This window comes from Sorex fumeus, unplaced genomic scaffold, assembly GCF_029834395.1.
Source record: "Sorex fumeus unplaced genomic scaffold, SorFum_2.1 ptg000128l, whole genome shotgun sequence".
Lineage (NCBI taxonomy): Eukaryota > Metazoa > Chordata > Mammalia > Eulipotyphla > Soricidae > Sorex > Sorex fumeus.
In genome coordinates this window covers 19578055-19591926 of record NW_026606185.1, presented here as the reverse complement: position 1 = coordinate 19591926, position 13872 = coordinate 19578055, and the positions used below count along the sequence as shown (strand labels likewise).

At 39.8% G+C, this 13872-nt stretch overlaps 1 protein-coding gene across 26 annotated transcripts in view; it reads right to left on the bottom strand.

Moving 5' to 3' along the window:
• EPB41L3 (erythrocyte membrane protein band 4.1 like 3) overlaps window positions 1–13872 on the bottom strand; it is a 166893-nt gene that overhangs the window by 76129 nt on the left and 76892 nt on the right. For all 26 annotated transcript variants that reach the window (XM_056138371.1, XM_056138373.1, XM_056138388.1 and 23 more), the window contains exon 3: window positions 8624–8821. In XM_056138371.1, coding sequence (XP_055994346.1) covers window positions 8624–8821 — 198 coding nt within the window. The remainder of the gene's footprint in view (window positions 1–8623; window positions 8822–13872) is intronic.

The following is a 13872-nucleotide window of genomic DNA, read 5'->3' as shown; positions in this document are numbered from 1 at the left end:
AGATCATAACATTTCAGCATCCGTATCATAAATCATAATGCCTAAAATAAGAGAGAGAGAAAGAAAGAGATGAGAGGTGCCTGCCATAGAGACAGGCTGGGGTGGAGGGTGACTTGAAGGGGTGGGAGGGAAACCGGGGACACTGATGCTGGGAAATTACACTCGGTGAGGGATGGGTGTTGGACCACTGCAATCATGAACAATTCTGTAACATTCTATCTCATGGCGATTCAATAATAATAAAAAAATAATAAAAGCATTACCCCAAATACAGTATAGTGATACACCAGCGGGTTTACTGTTTTTCTATTTTAATAATGTATGCTCATATTTTCAGCCAATATTTTAATATTGTTTAAAGTGCTTAACAAGCTATATCTATGATCACTGTATAGCGGTAGAGTTTATGACTTTTTTATAAGTGAAAACCAGGAGAATCAGTTTAACAATCTTGGTGGAAAGAGGGTTTTTCTTTACTTAAGCTTAATGAGGACAAACTACAGCAGGTAAATGAGAAGGTGCATGCCAACAGTCCTTGTAAGTAACTGTTCCTATGGTTGCACCAAGGAGTCAAAGGAAACATAGTTAATTAAGGCCCTTCCATCCTTGCTTGGGCATTCCCAGGGGCATCCACTCTGAAGCAGGAAGGCTGCTGCAGCTGGACAAGGCTGTTCAGATAGCGCACACAACAGATGGTATGACACAGTAAAACACTCAGTGGAGGAGGACACACCGAGAGGTTAAATCACAATTTAAAAAAAAAACCCAAGCCTCTAACTTACTTAACAACTTAAAATTGTATTGTAACAATATGACAAACACTTGACCTGGTTTGAAAAAAAAATTCTTAGTTCCAAATTTTCACAATTATTACTTCTTGCAATACATGAAAGACAATAATTAAATGGTGCTGGCAGAGAAAATACCTAAATAATTTTTTGTTGTTGAATTCGTTAAGTAAAATTAAGTCTAAGGAGTCAGTGAAGCTCATTCATGACAGATATTACTGTACTGTACTGCTGCTTGGTTATGGAAATTCTGTTTGCTGTCCAATCAAGAACTTCCAAAATAGGGGCCCAAGAAATACTACAATGGGTAATATATTTGCCCTGTGTGCGGGCAACCAGGCTTGATTCACCCAACATTGCCTCTGGTTCCCTAAACTCCACCAGAAGTGAACCTAAGCACAGAACCAGGAGTAACCCCCAAGCACTGTTGAGTGTGTGCTGCATCGACCCCCCCTCCACCACCAAAAAAAAAAAGAAGAAGAAAACGCTTTCCTCTAAAAGTATTATAACATTTTTAAACACCTATGGAAATAAATTCAAACTTTAACTGCAAACACATCCAATTCTAGTACATTTTATATATATATATATATTTATATAATCATGTAATATATATATATATATATATATATATAAATGTACACTTTAAGCAGTTAACTGCCCTTACCCTTTCTCATTCCTAGCAAAATCTCTGGATACTTCCAAGAAATGTCACTGAAATATACTCCAGTTTCTTTTCATTTTCTTTTGGGAAACAGTGGAGTGTTCCCAAGCAGTCTGCAGGCATTGCGGGCCCCTCTTGGCAATTCTTATCCAGCCAGGCCTGAGGTTCAATGCTTGGTCCCAAGAATGTGGTGCTGCTCAAGCCCTTTGTCACCAGGGATCACCTGAGCTGCCCTGGCATTGCCTGGGGGTCTCCAGGGGTGCACCTGGGCACGTTTAGGGGACCATGTGGTACCAGAGATCAAATGAAGGTTGGCCACATGTAAAACATGTGTCTGTCCCCCTGTTCTACCTAGCCGGCCCATTTTTATCCTTAGCCCAGATCCTGGATCATCCATCCTAAAGGCATCTGACATTACTTCCTTTTGAAGATACTCGGCAGCAGACCTCTGGGCAGGGTCAATTTTGGGATAGGCTAGTATAGGTATAAAATATAGGATAGTATACGTTTCACTGCTATACTAGACAAGCTCCAGCTGTCATGTCTTAACCTGCTGACAAATCTCTCTCCGGTGTTAACTGGCTTCTTGGCCTCTTCAGCTGGAGTGCTGCTAGTCCCATGTGGATTTACCTAAATCCCATAAACACTGTGTCTCTTCCCTGTTGAATCAGAAACACTGAGGTGCTACCTTGGGTGAACTGAGGTTTCACAGGCATGATGAAACATAGCCAGCAGGCAGGGTGTGTGCTAAGTGGCAGGGAGCATGCCTCCATGCATCAGGCCCTGGGGTTTGACATCTGGGAAGCCTGGGAAGGAAGAAGGGAAGGAAAGCAGGAAGGAGGAGAAAAGGGAGGCCAGGACATGTCAAACCTACAAGGCAAACATTCTATTAGGTTTCTTGTAGTGCTCTAAGTTCTTCCAGCAACTAGAGAAACAACCAAACTATAACACAAAATAGCCTGAAAATGTGATACATGCAGCATTGAACTGATGTTATGAAATATGAACTCTAAAGATTATGTCTCACTTTTTTTCCTGAAACCAAATCAGGATAAATTAGAATGGTGCTCAAAGAAGAGAAAAAATATTGAATTGGATGGGCATTAGGGGAAATGTGCACCAATCAGTCAGATGCAAATAAGACTGCCTAACATGGAGGCAATAGGACTGAATAAATGTGATAAGCACCAATTTTTCTGTCGCTGTGACTGAGGTGTTTTTGTTTATTTTTTTAAAAATCTGGGCCTGGGAACTAAATAGCCACAACTATAATACCCTGGACATAGGAAGCTGCTAGTGTTGTCCAATGATTCAATAAAAATGAAAACAAAAATGACAATATTAATGATTTTGTTGGCATTCATAAAACTATAGTAGCAGGGCATCATTTCCTAAACATATACATGCTTATATATATCATATATTTGTTTATATATCATATATGTTTATATATGTGCTGTGTTTAATTAGATCTTATATTTTATTCATAGTAAGATCTTATAGTTTAGATAGTCAAGACTAAAAACTTAAAAAATTAGTAAAGTCTCCCAAATGGAAAAACACTGAGTGTTGGTGCTATCAGACTACTACTGGAGAGAAAGTTGGAAAAAGTCAACGGGAAAGCTCTCATCAATACACAAGGGTGGTGACAGCTGAAGAACTACTCAGTGTTCAGCTGCTGCTCGGAGAGCAGATGCTTCTGAAAGTGTTTCTGGTTGTATAGGTTTCTCCTACTGCAACACTGCTGGGCAAGAGGAAATCTGATTCTGTGGTTTTAAAAGAAGAGTGAATTGTGAGGTGCTATCTCAGGGAAGGGGTATGTATGTGAGAGAGAAAAGAAAGAGAGAGAAAGAGAGAGAGAGAAACAGGTTCTTCAAATTATCATGAAGAAGTTCTGGATTTAATTGCTGTGGATTTTGATGAAGTGAGGAAAAGATTAAATAAATGACAGGGAAAAACAACTGAGAATAGAGATTCATTAAAATGAAAAACTTCTTTCATACCTTAATAGTGCAAAATTAAATCATACCTGTTATTATGTGTCCTATATTCTTCATTTTTGTTTCATTTATCTTTTCTTTTTTTCTGAGTCACATGCAGCTATGCTCAGGGTTACTTCTGGCTCTGTGCTCAGGGATCACTCATGACAATGTTTGGAGGACATTATGGAGGACTAGGCTTCAAAGTCATGTTGACCACGTGCAAGGCAAGTGTCCTACCCACTGTACTACCACTTCAGTTTCTGCGTTTCATTTTTAACTCACCTATAACTGCATGAATTGAGGAAAGAAATTAGGGAAGTAATTCTGCTTTTTAAAATTTTTGGAGTAAAAAGGGGCATGGAAAGTTATCTGAACTGACACTGCATCACTGGAACTTAAGATTTTCATAAATTCACTAATGGTTTCTCTCTGAATGCTAAAGGCTAACCACAGTCATTTAAAATACTTTCTCTAATTTCCTGTAATTTCTCAGTTTCGCTTCCTATATTTAAGTTATTATAGACATTCGACAACAACCTTCCCAAGAAACTGGTAGTAGGTATTCTTTCTCCTTAATTTTTCTGCATTTAATGTTCTCTTTCTTTAATCATTCCTCGTGGGAAAGTTCCAAATCATTCGCTATTGCAGAATTCTCTGCTGAATAAGCTCAAGTCAGAGTCCATTGGTTTTTATTATCATTATTAAACAGTTGTTGCTGATCAAGAATATGCTACATTCAAATAAATTATCTGCTTTAATTTTTTTCCTTTCCGAGGGATTTTTTTGCTTCCATCTATTGAGGGAAGTTCAGAAAGTTTATTGCATTTCCTCAAAACCACATGAGTAACAAATTGCTAAGTCCATTTCACATCCTAGTCTGGTGGCTTTGAAGCATGTATATGGGATGGTTGGGATGAGTCCTCCCCAGCTCAGGACACAGGGACATTGACCACCTGCAGTAAACCAAGAGCTACACTTTCCATTAAAATGGAAACACAAACACAATAACACAACACTTCTGACAGACTGTACTGCTGGTTTGTGTTTTTCATCAATCAAAACCCAAAGATGAGCTCTGCATTAACTGTGATGAGATCTGATCATCTCCCTTCTCCAAAACACATTTGTATCTTGCAGTTGATTCTGAAAAATAGAGAAAAATAGTATCTCTGTTCCTGTAATGTGTTATCCTACCTCTCTGCTTCACAGTTCACACCATCTACTTAACGAAAAACCTAGATTTGAACACACATTCTACAGTCACTTCTGAAAATCTTTACTGCTCTATACAGATATAATAGACAGATAGAGATGCTCATATCTAGCACACCTGAACTTGCACAGAACTATCATGCACTATTCCTCAGTGTTGAAAGTACTTCATTGATGAAGCGTTGGCTCAATGGACTGAGCATGAGCTTTTATACACTGAAGGCCCTGGTTTGATCCTCAGCACCACATGGTCCCCTGAGCATTGCTTCAAGACTTCAGAGCATTGAGCCAGGAGTAGATAATAAGCAACACCAGATACAGCCTGAAAGCAAACAAGTTGCTCACAAGTTGGTATTTGCGTATGTGTGTGTAGGTGCCTTCTTCCAAAACTCTGATAAATTCAGTTTAGGAGAACAAAGACTCCAGCTATAATCTATAAGCAAGAGGTATCTGAATGTGGTCCTTTAACTAGCATCTCACCTCCAGGGCAATCTCAGGAGGAGGGGAGGCCAAGGTCCCGCCTAACCAAAGCCCCCGCTGCTGCATTCAGACTCCAACAGCCACCACCACGTCTCTAGCCAGACTCCAAACTCTACCAATATCCCAGTAGGAGAACTCCAGTTCGGATGAGAATGTAATGGAGAATCCAACTAATCTTGACTAACAAACACATTAATATAGAAAGCTTTAACTTGCAACAACAGCTTTAACTTGCAACAACCCTCAAAGAAGGACTTAATGTCCCCATGGTGAGATATAACAATTTCCAAAAACTTTATTTTACTTAAGTATATTTTAATAATTCTATTATCCATTTAGTGATAATAAGCAATATAAAATAAGTTATTGTGGGCCTGCCTACTATGGGGGCAGGTGTGAGGGGCGGTTGGGAAAATGGAGACAGTGGTGTAGGGAAGGTGACAGCGAGAGTGGGGCTGACTGGTATTGGAATATTGAATACTTGTAACAAATCATCAGGAACAACTTTGCAAACCATGCTGTTTAAATAAAGCGGGGGGAAAACGAAAAACAAATAAATAAACTAGAATCTTATTGCTAGCTTGAAAGACAAACCTTATTCACAGTCCCATTTTTCCTTTTGTTTGTTTTCTTTGATTCTGGAATCAAACCCAGCAAACCTTGGGGACAGTTCCTGCCTCAGTGATCCGGGATCACTCCCAGGGATGCTTTAGGGACCATGCAGTCCTCCTGCATACAAAGCATGTGCCACAGTCCTTGTGATTTCTTCTGGGCTCCTATTGCTGGCTTTCCTTTGTTTTTGAAAGGGGATGCAATTATTGTTGTGGGTGGAGAGCTAGGGTCAGAGATTGAATTCAGGGTCTCATACAAGGCAGGAACAACTCTCTGCCACCTTCCCAACTGCAACCTTTTATTTTGTTCTTGTCTAACCTGTCAGTACAAATCCATTTTACTTTGCCAAGGTCAATTATTTCAATGAAGATGTCACAGTGAACACATTTTTTTCCTACTATTAATGCAGAAAATATGTATTCTGCTGACAAAGGTTTTTGTTTCCCAGGAAAAAAATGTACTCAGTTATTTTTTATCCCCTTAAGGCTATACTCTCTAGTACTCAAGGATTACTCCCAGTCCTGTACGCAAAAGTTCACTCCAGAAGGTGATCATGGTTGGAGAACCATACAGTACTGGGATCAAACCTAGGCTCTCACATGCAGAGCACTGAGTCTTCTTTCTGGCCCAGAAGTTACTGGTATGATTCTGTCAAATGTGCAATACTGCTGTGCATTCAACTGTTTGTAGTCATGATGAAAGCAACAGTGAATTGTAGTGTGGGTTAATTACAAAATAGATATTCTGGACTTAAGCACACACAATAGGAGACAGAGAGATCAACAGATTGCACACACATGCTTTGACTGATGAAGGGCCTAGTTCCACTTTTGAAACCTCATGGTTCCTTAAGTATCACCAGGTATGCACCCCAAGCATCTGAGAGTAGCCCCCAAGTATTACAAGGAATGCCCCTCAAAACCAAAACACAGATTTATGGTGTGTCTGAATCATAGGGTATAAATTCAGTAAAATAATCAACTCTATATGTCCTTCAGTGGGTCCCAAGGAATTTTTTTCTCCCTATGTGAAACACTTTATATTCTTCTAGAGACTTCTTTAGGCAACTGGCAATTAAGTCTATTTCTTCCATCATATAAACATCATCAATAGACTCCTAAAACCTAAGGGGGAATATTTTTTATTCACATATAAAATTAAAAAATTTCCTGTGAAGTAGACCCACACTGTCAAATTATCTTTTGAAAGTTATGAAAGCCTTTGAAACTCCACAGTAAAATTGCAGCAGGGAAATATTATAGGAAACCCCCACTTTTCAGAATAAACATCAAAATCAATAATTAAGTTCTGAGTTATAAAATTAGCCAAAATCAAAGCAAAAAAACTCAAGAACTAGGTATTGCATGCAAACCTAGGTAAATCCCTGGAAGACTGAATTTACTGCCTGAAGCAATCCATCTATATTTGTCAAATTATAGGATGGCAAATCATCTAGAAATTAGTATATGACAGACTGAATCTTAGATCAACATTCATCCTTTTTCCATCTCTAAAAACATAAACACATCCTGTCTTTAACATTATTAACAACATGAAGTGGAGGTGAATCTTTTATTCGAAGAAAGAAAAATTTAGAAAAAGCCAAGCACTGGGCGAATTATGCAAATTTTAATAGAAATGGTATGAGACAAAGATGGCTAAGATGAATGAGCTCAGAAAATGGAAAATGAAGACTGGCTTGATAATAACCCAAGGAAAAGGGTCCAGTCATTGAGAAGACGCAGATATACACTGTCTGTGGTGCCCAGGAGAGAATCTCAGCAGGTCAATCAGTTTAGCATGCAGGAGGAGGAGCTGAGCACGCTAAATCAGTTTAGCAGCTGAAGGAGGATGGCTGAGGTTCTAGTAGGAAAGGGAAAGAACTGGAGAAATGGGCTCTTGGATGAAACTGTTCAAGCTGAAATTAAATCAGGCTACTACTCTGCTAGCAGAACAAGTTGCTCCTTCCCCACTACAGGGAGCAGATGCCCTGGTGTGCTCGCCTGCTCTGAGGGTCTATGTTCATGCAGGCATGTATTTCTATGGAGCACAAAGAACACTCACAACCCTTTACCCACAAGTTGTATTGTTCTCTGATGTTAAGGATCTGTGACAAAAATTATTTGCCTGTTCCTTCTTAAGAGGAATTTCAGTTTTTTTTTACAAAGCAAAGAGTAATATGTCCTTATCTTTAGCCAGAAAAGAAGTTACAACAGTTCACATTATTTCACCACTTTAGGAAAGAAAGCTATCCAGTTTCTGCCAATGAAAATCTGGCCATTAATTATTCAGATAAAAAAATAAAATTAATTAAATGATAGTTTATGGGATATTATGGCGAATTTGATTTTTAGAGTGTTCTTTTTCTCTATTATGAAAAGTGTAGGAGATATTTTCAGTTTGTGATTCAATTTAAAAAAATCAGGAGCGATAGCACAGCAGTAAGGCGTTTGCCTTGCACGCAGCCAACATGGCCGACTCGAGTTCGAATCCTCTGCCCCTCTTGGAGAGCCCGGCAAGCTACAGAGTGTATCTTGCCCGCACGGCAGAGCCTGGCAAGCTACCCGTGACGTATTCAATATGCCAATAACAGTAACAACAAGTCTCACGATGGAGACGTTACTGGGCCCGCTCGAGCAAATCGATGAACAACGGGAGGACCGGGACCATGACCGTGACTCCTTTGTAACATTTCAGGAACTTAAACTTTAAGTATTTTTAGTTACCTGACACCTTATTAGAAACTATGAGAAAATCTTTAGGACCTGGGTTTGAGTAATTTTTCCAGAACTCTGAAAAAATAAAGAGGTATTATGTACATTTTATAGCCACATCCCTCAGATCTCAATATCAGGGATTAAAAAAATGTTTTAACATATACTCACCTCCACATCACAGGTATATTCTGAACCGTCCAAAAGTATCACTTTGCACTGCATGCTTTTCGGTTTTTTGACAATCTTTAATGGAGAGCGAGATAGTTTACTGCTAGATGATTTCTGAGAAAGTTTATCGTCTTCCAATTGCTGATACTCGAGCTGTTTTGCAACTCCAGCAGCAAACTCCCGCTCCTTGTCAGTGACCTGTGAAGAGCAAATAATGAAAAGTTTTCCCTGCAAGACAGGAAATAAATATTGCATTGCTCAGGCAATAACAGATCACTTTAGAAACAGGCTTTTCTATTTCCTAGAGGATAAGAGGTAATCTGAATTAGGAGAGCAAGAATGGAGACATATGTGTATGTTGACATAAGTGTATGTGGAAATTTATAATGCTAATAGTTTTGATTAAATTACTTTGCCACAGAAATGTATAGACAGGATGTTGGTGTTCTGTTAGTTTGATTTGAGGATTTCACTTAGAAGAGTGGAGTTAGCAAATGCCATCAAGATTTCATTAGGCAAAGAAGCATACTAATGAAGTGACTTTCTTTTTTTAAAAAGACACAAAATAGATCTTTATAGTTAACCGTTTAGATGCGGGGGGCAGGCAATGGAATGTGGTAGAAAGACATGGTGGTAGTTAAGGATGGGTAACAGCGATTTTTTGAAGCATGAAACTACACCCCTAAGCTAAGCAGTCATATAAACTAACATTACCTCAATAATAAGAGAAAAAATCATATGGTTTTTACCTTATGTACATTTTTTTCCATTCATTGAATCCATCTATAGGATCCATATCTACCACATACATGTGTGCATTGTAAACTTTAGGGCACAGAGAGCTTCAAGTCCAAATTTCCTCAGTAATTTTACAAATATTAAACTATTTGATGTTGTTCTGAATCAATGAAGCAAGCAACACTGAAATTCATAGAGTAATCTCCCTAAGTCTGTCTCCTTTCACCGTAATGAGCCAGTGTAAGAAACAGATATAATCTGTCAAAAAGCTTTAATCACCTTTAAAATCACAAATCAAGTCCAGACTACATTCAAAACTGCAGAGGATGTCCTATGGCATGATAAAACTGTCTCATGAATCAATCCCTTTAAATTTTTTTTTCTGAGAACTCCTCCCTCACTACTCTTTTAATATTCTTTTTTTAGCTATTAAATGACCACCAACTTTACTACTGCCAATTCTCATGGTCTAGACTAACAGCTTTACTGCAAATATACAGAGACAGTTCAAAGAAAAGTAGGTTCTAAAATCCAGTTCCCTTTGTTTTTTGTTGTTTTTCGTTTTTTTTGTGGTCATACCCGGCGACGCACAGGGGTTACTTCTGGCTCATGCACTCAGAAATTACTCTTGGCGGTGCTCGGGGGACCATATGGGATGCTGGGAAATGAACCCGGGTTGGCCGCCTGCAAGGCAAATGCCCTACCCGCAGTGCTATCGCTCCAGTTCCCCAGTTCACTTCTTGAATTAGCATATATATCCTCTCTCATGAACACACAATCATTCTTGCATCTAAAAATGCATAGGTTTGAGAATATAGCACTATTGGTTTTTTTTCAAATTTTCTTTTTTTTAACCTTTACAGAGCCCAGCCAAGGTCAGACCTGAACACCTGAAGAACCTGCCGTCAGTACTCATCAATACACTGGCTCGGCTCTTCACTCGCTACCTGTCTGAATGCAAGGTTCCATCTCAATGGAAAACCAGCAGGACCGTACTACTGTTCAAGAAGGGAGACATCCATGACATTGGCAACTATCGCCCGATCTGCCTATTGTCTGTCATCTACAAGTTGTTCACTCGAGTCATCCTGAATAGGATTGGCAGAACACTAGATGAAGGACAACCATGTGAGCAAGCAGGGTTCCGCAAAGGATTCAGCACCATCGACCATATCCACACGATAACCAAACTCATTGAGGTTTCTCGGGAGTTCAAGATGCCGCTCTGCTTAACGTTCATTGATTTAAAGAAGGCCTTTGATTCTGTTGAGACGGAAGCGGTCATTGAAGCCCTAGCCAATCAGGGCATTCAAGCCCAATACATCAGGATCCTCCGTGAGCTGTATTGCGGATTCACTACCAGGATCTCACCATTCTACAAAGAAGTGATCATTGATGTCAAGAGAGGGGTGCGGCAGGGTGATACCATTTCACCGAAACTCTTCAGTGCCACCCTCGAGGACATCATGCGACGACTGGAATGGGAAGGAATGGGAGTGAAGATAGATGGTCGGCAACTACACCACCTCCGCTTTGCTGATGACATTGTTTTAATAACACCAAACATCAGCCAAGCGGCACAAATGCTGGCCGACTTTGACCGTGAGTGTGGAAAGGTAGGACTACAGCTGAATCTTACGAAGACAATGTTTATGAGAAACAGCCTTGTTCCTGACGCCCCATTCGCTCTCAATGGAACGACCATCTCCGAATGCAACAGCTATGTGTACCTAGGTCGAGAGGTCAACATGACAAATGACCTGGCACCCGAGCTGCGCAGGAGGAAGAGAGCGGCTTGGAACGCCTTCAAGAACGTCGAAGAAATAGCTAAGAGGACGAAGAACCTCCGGCTCCGGGCACATCTCTTTGATTCCACTGTTCTTCCTGCATTAACATATGCCTCAGAGACCTGGGCCCTACGCAAACAAGATGAGAACGCCATTCAGGTCTCCCAAAGAAGAATAGAAAGAGCTATGCTTGGAATATCACGTTTCACTCAAATGAGAGAACGAATCCGGAGTTCTGACATCCGTCGACGATCAAGGATCAGGGACGCTGTCTCATTTGCCAAGGTGTCGAAAATCAGATGGGCTGGTCACGTAATGAGATTTAAAGACGACCGTTGGACTAGAGCTGTTACTGATTGGATTCCACGGGATGTCAAGAGACCGCGTGGCCGCCCACCTACCAGATGGTCAGACTTCTTTGTCAAGGTCATGAACGATCGGTTTGAGGCCCTCCATGTTCCCGGAGCGAAGAGATGCCATTGGGCTACACTAGCACGCGACAGGGACAAATGGAGACGTTACTGGCGCCCGCTCGAGCAAATCGACGACTAACGGGAAGTTAAGTTAAGTGATTAAGTGACAGAGCCCAGCAAGCTACCGAGAGTATCTCGCCCGCACAACAGAGCCTGGCAAGCTACCCATGACGTACTCGATATGCCAAACACAGTAACCACAAAGTCTCCAATGGAGACATTACTGGGCCCGCTTGAGCAAATCAATGAACAACGGGAGGACCATGACTGTGACAATCACCAAGTTATTTTGGGCATATTTGTTTTGAATTTTAGGTATTTTTTCCTTTAAATAGCTTTTGCATCTGTTTTCTACCCAGAAAATTACTAGTTTGGGAGTCAGAGAGACAGTATCAGAGAAACAGTAGACTTGACTTGCATGTGGCTAATCCTCGTTTGATACCCATACCCAGCACTGCATATGGTCCTGAGTATCACCAAGAGTGATCTGAGCGCAAAGCCAGGGATAAGCCTGGAGCACTGACAGGTGTGATTCACTCCTCCACCCCAAACATTACTAATATAGCCCTTTCCACTCTTTCCTTTTCCAGGAATTCAAGACAAAGTTTTGAGACATCCTTAAGAATAAATTAACTTATTTGCTGTGCAAAGAAACCAAGGGGAAAAATGAACAACCAACTTCAAAGGCCTAAATAGGTAAGAAGGCAAATCTCAGTTAAAACAAAGTAAAACAAAAGCTTTTCAAGCAATTTGATCTGACTCTTTTGACTACAAGTCTTTCCACACCAAGGCATTAAAGTGGTCAGTGGGAAAAAGTCAAAAAGTGTTATGATTTGGGTATTTTTTGAAGTTTTTGAAGTTTATCTTAGAATTTTATACCAATAATCATAATTTTATTTACATTTATTAAATATTTGAAACTTACAGAAAACTTTTGCACTTTTAATTTTTATTTCAGCATCTGCAATGTCAAAAAAGCTGTATTTTAATAAAATTAATTGCTCTCTGGAATCAACTTTTCATATCTATTAGGAATTATGAAAGTTTTATTTTTCCTCTACAAAAATGAAAGCATCTGGAATGAGAATGAGCTTTTTGGGTGAAATTGTATGTCCACTGCAGAGGCATCTTAAACAACCATCAATTAAATGAAGGCCTGATTACTGAACACGTAAAGCACCAAGTCGTCACTGAAGTTTTTACATAAATTTTGAAAAAACAATCTTAATACTACAAGGGCACTCCAAGTATACTTCAAATAAAATGTCAATTATAGTTGTATAGCATACTACAATTGAAAAAAATAGGTGTAACCATACTACAATTTAAAATAAAAGCTGTCAACATTTTAGCAAAGCCTCCACTTCATAATCCTCACAATAGCTGTGACAGGTAGATTTTTTTTTTTTTTTGCTTTCTGGGACACACCCAGTGATGCACAGGGGTTACTCCTGGCTCTGCACTCAGGAGTTACTCCTGGCGGTGCTCAGAGGACCATATGGGATGCTGGGAATCGAACCTGGGTTGACCACATGCAAGGCAAATGCCCTACCCGCTGTGCTATCTCTCCAGTCCAAGAGGTAGATATTTTTATCCTCACTTGCATATAATAGGAAATAAGTACAAGGAACATTTTTGTTTGTTTGTTTTTTGGCCACAACCAGCAGTGCTGAAGGCTATTCATGACTCTGGGCTCAGGGATGACTCATGTTGAGTTCGGAGGACCATATGGGGTTCTGGCGGCAGCATGCAAGGCAAGTGCCTACCCTGTAGTGCCTACCCTACAGCTGTACTGTCCCTCTAACCCTGAAATCTTAAGAAAATTACTCGAGGTCACAAGACTAGTAAACTGGAATTCAATGTTTCAATCATCACTAAATATCAAAATAAACTACTTTACTTTATCTCTAAACATGAACGAACTACTGGTATGAATCAAAGAACTTTAGGGAGGAAGAAAGCTAGAAAATATATTTTCTGATCTCTTCATGTTGTGAGCAGAAGCTGAGGACGAGAGGGCTTAAAAAACTCTGTGGCTACTAAAATAATAAGGGAAAGGGAGAGAACTTAGTTGCTGGTCTTCTTACCCTCTGATAGCAGAGTATCACTTTGCAAGTTCAGTTTCAAATATCTCACTTCTTTAGATGACAAAAAAAAGTACTTAATCATCTGGGTATAGAAAACCTGCCCTTTCTCTGATCATCTCCACTCTCATGTCTATTTCACTTTAGATTCAGGAGAAAATAATGGA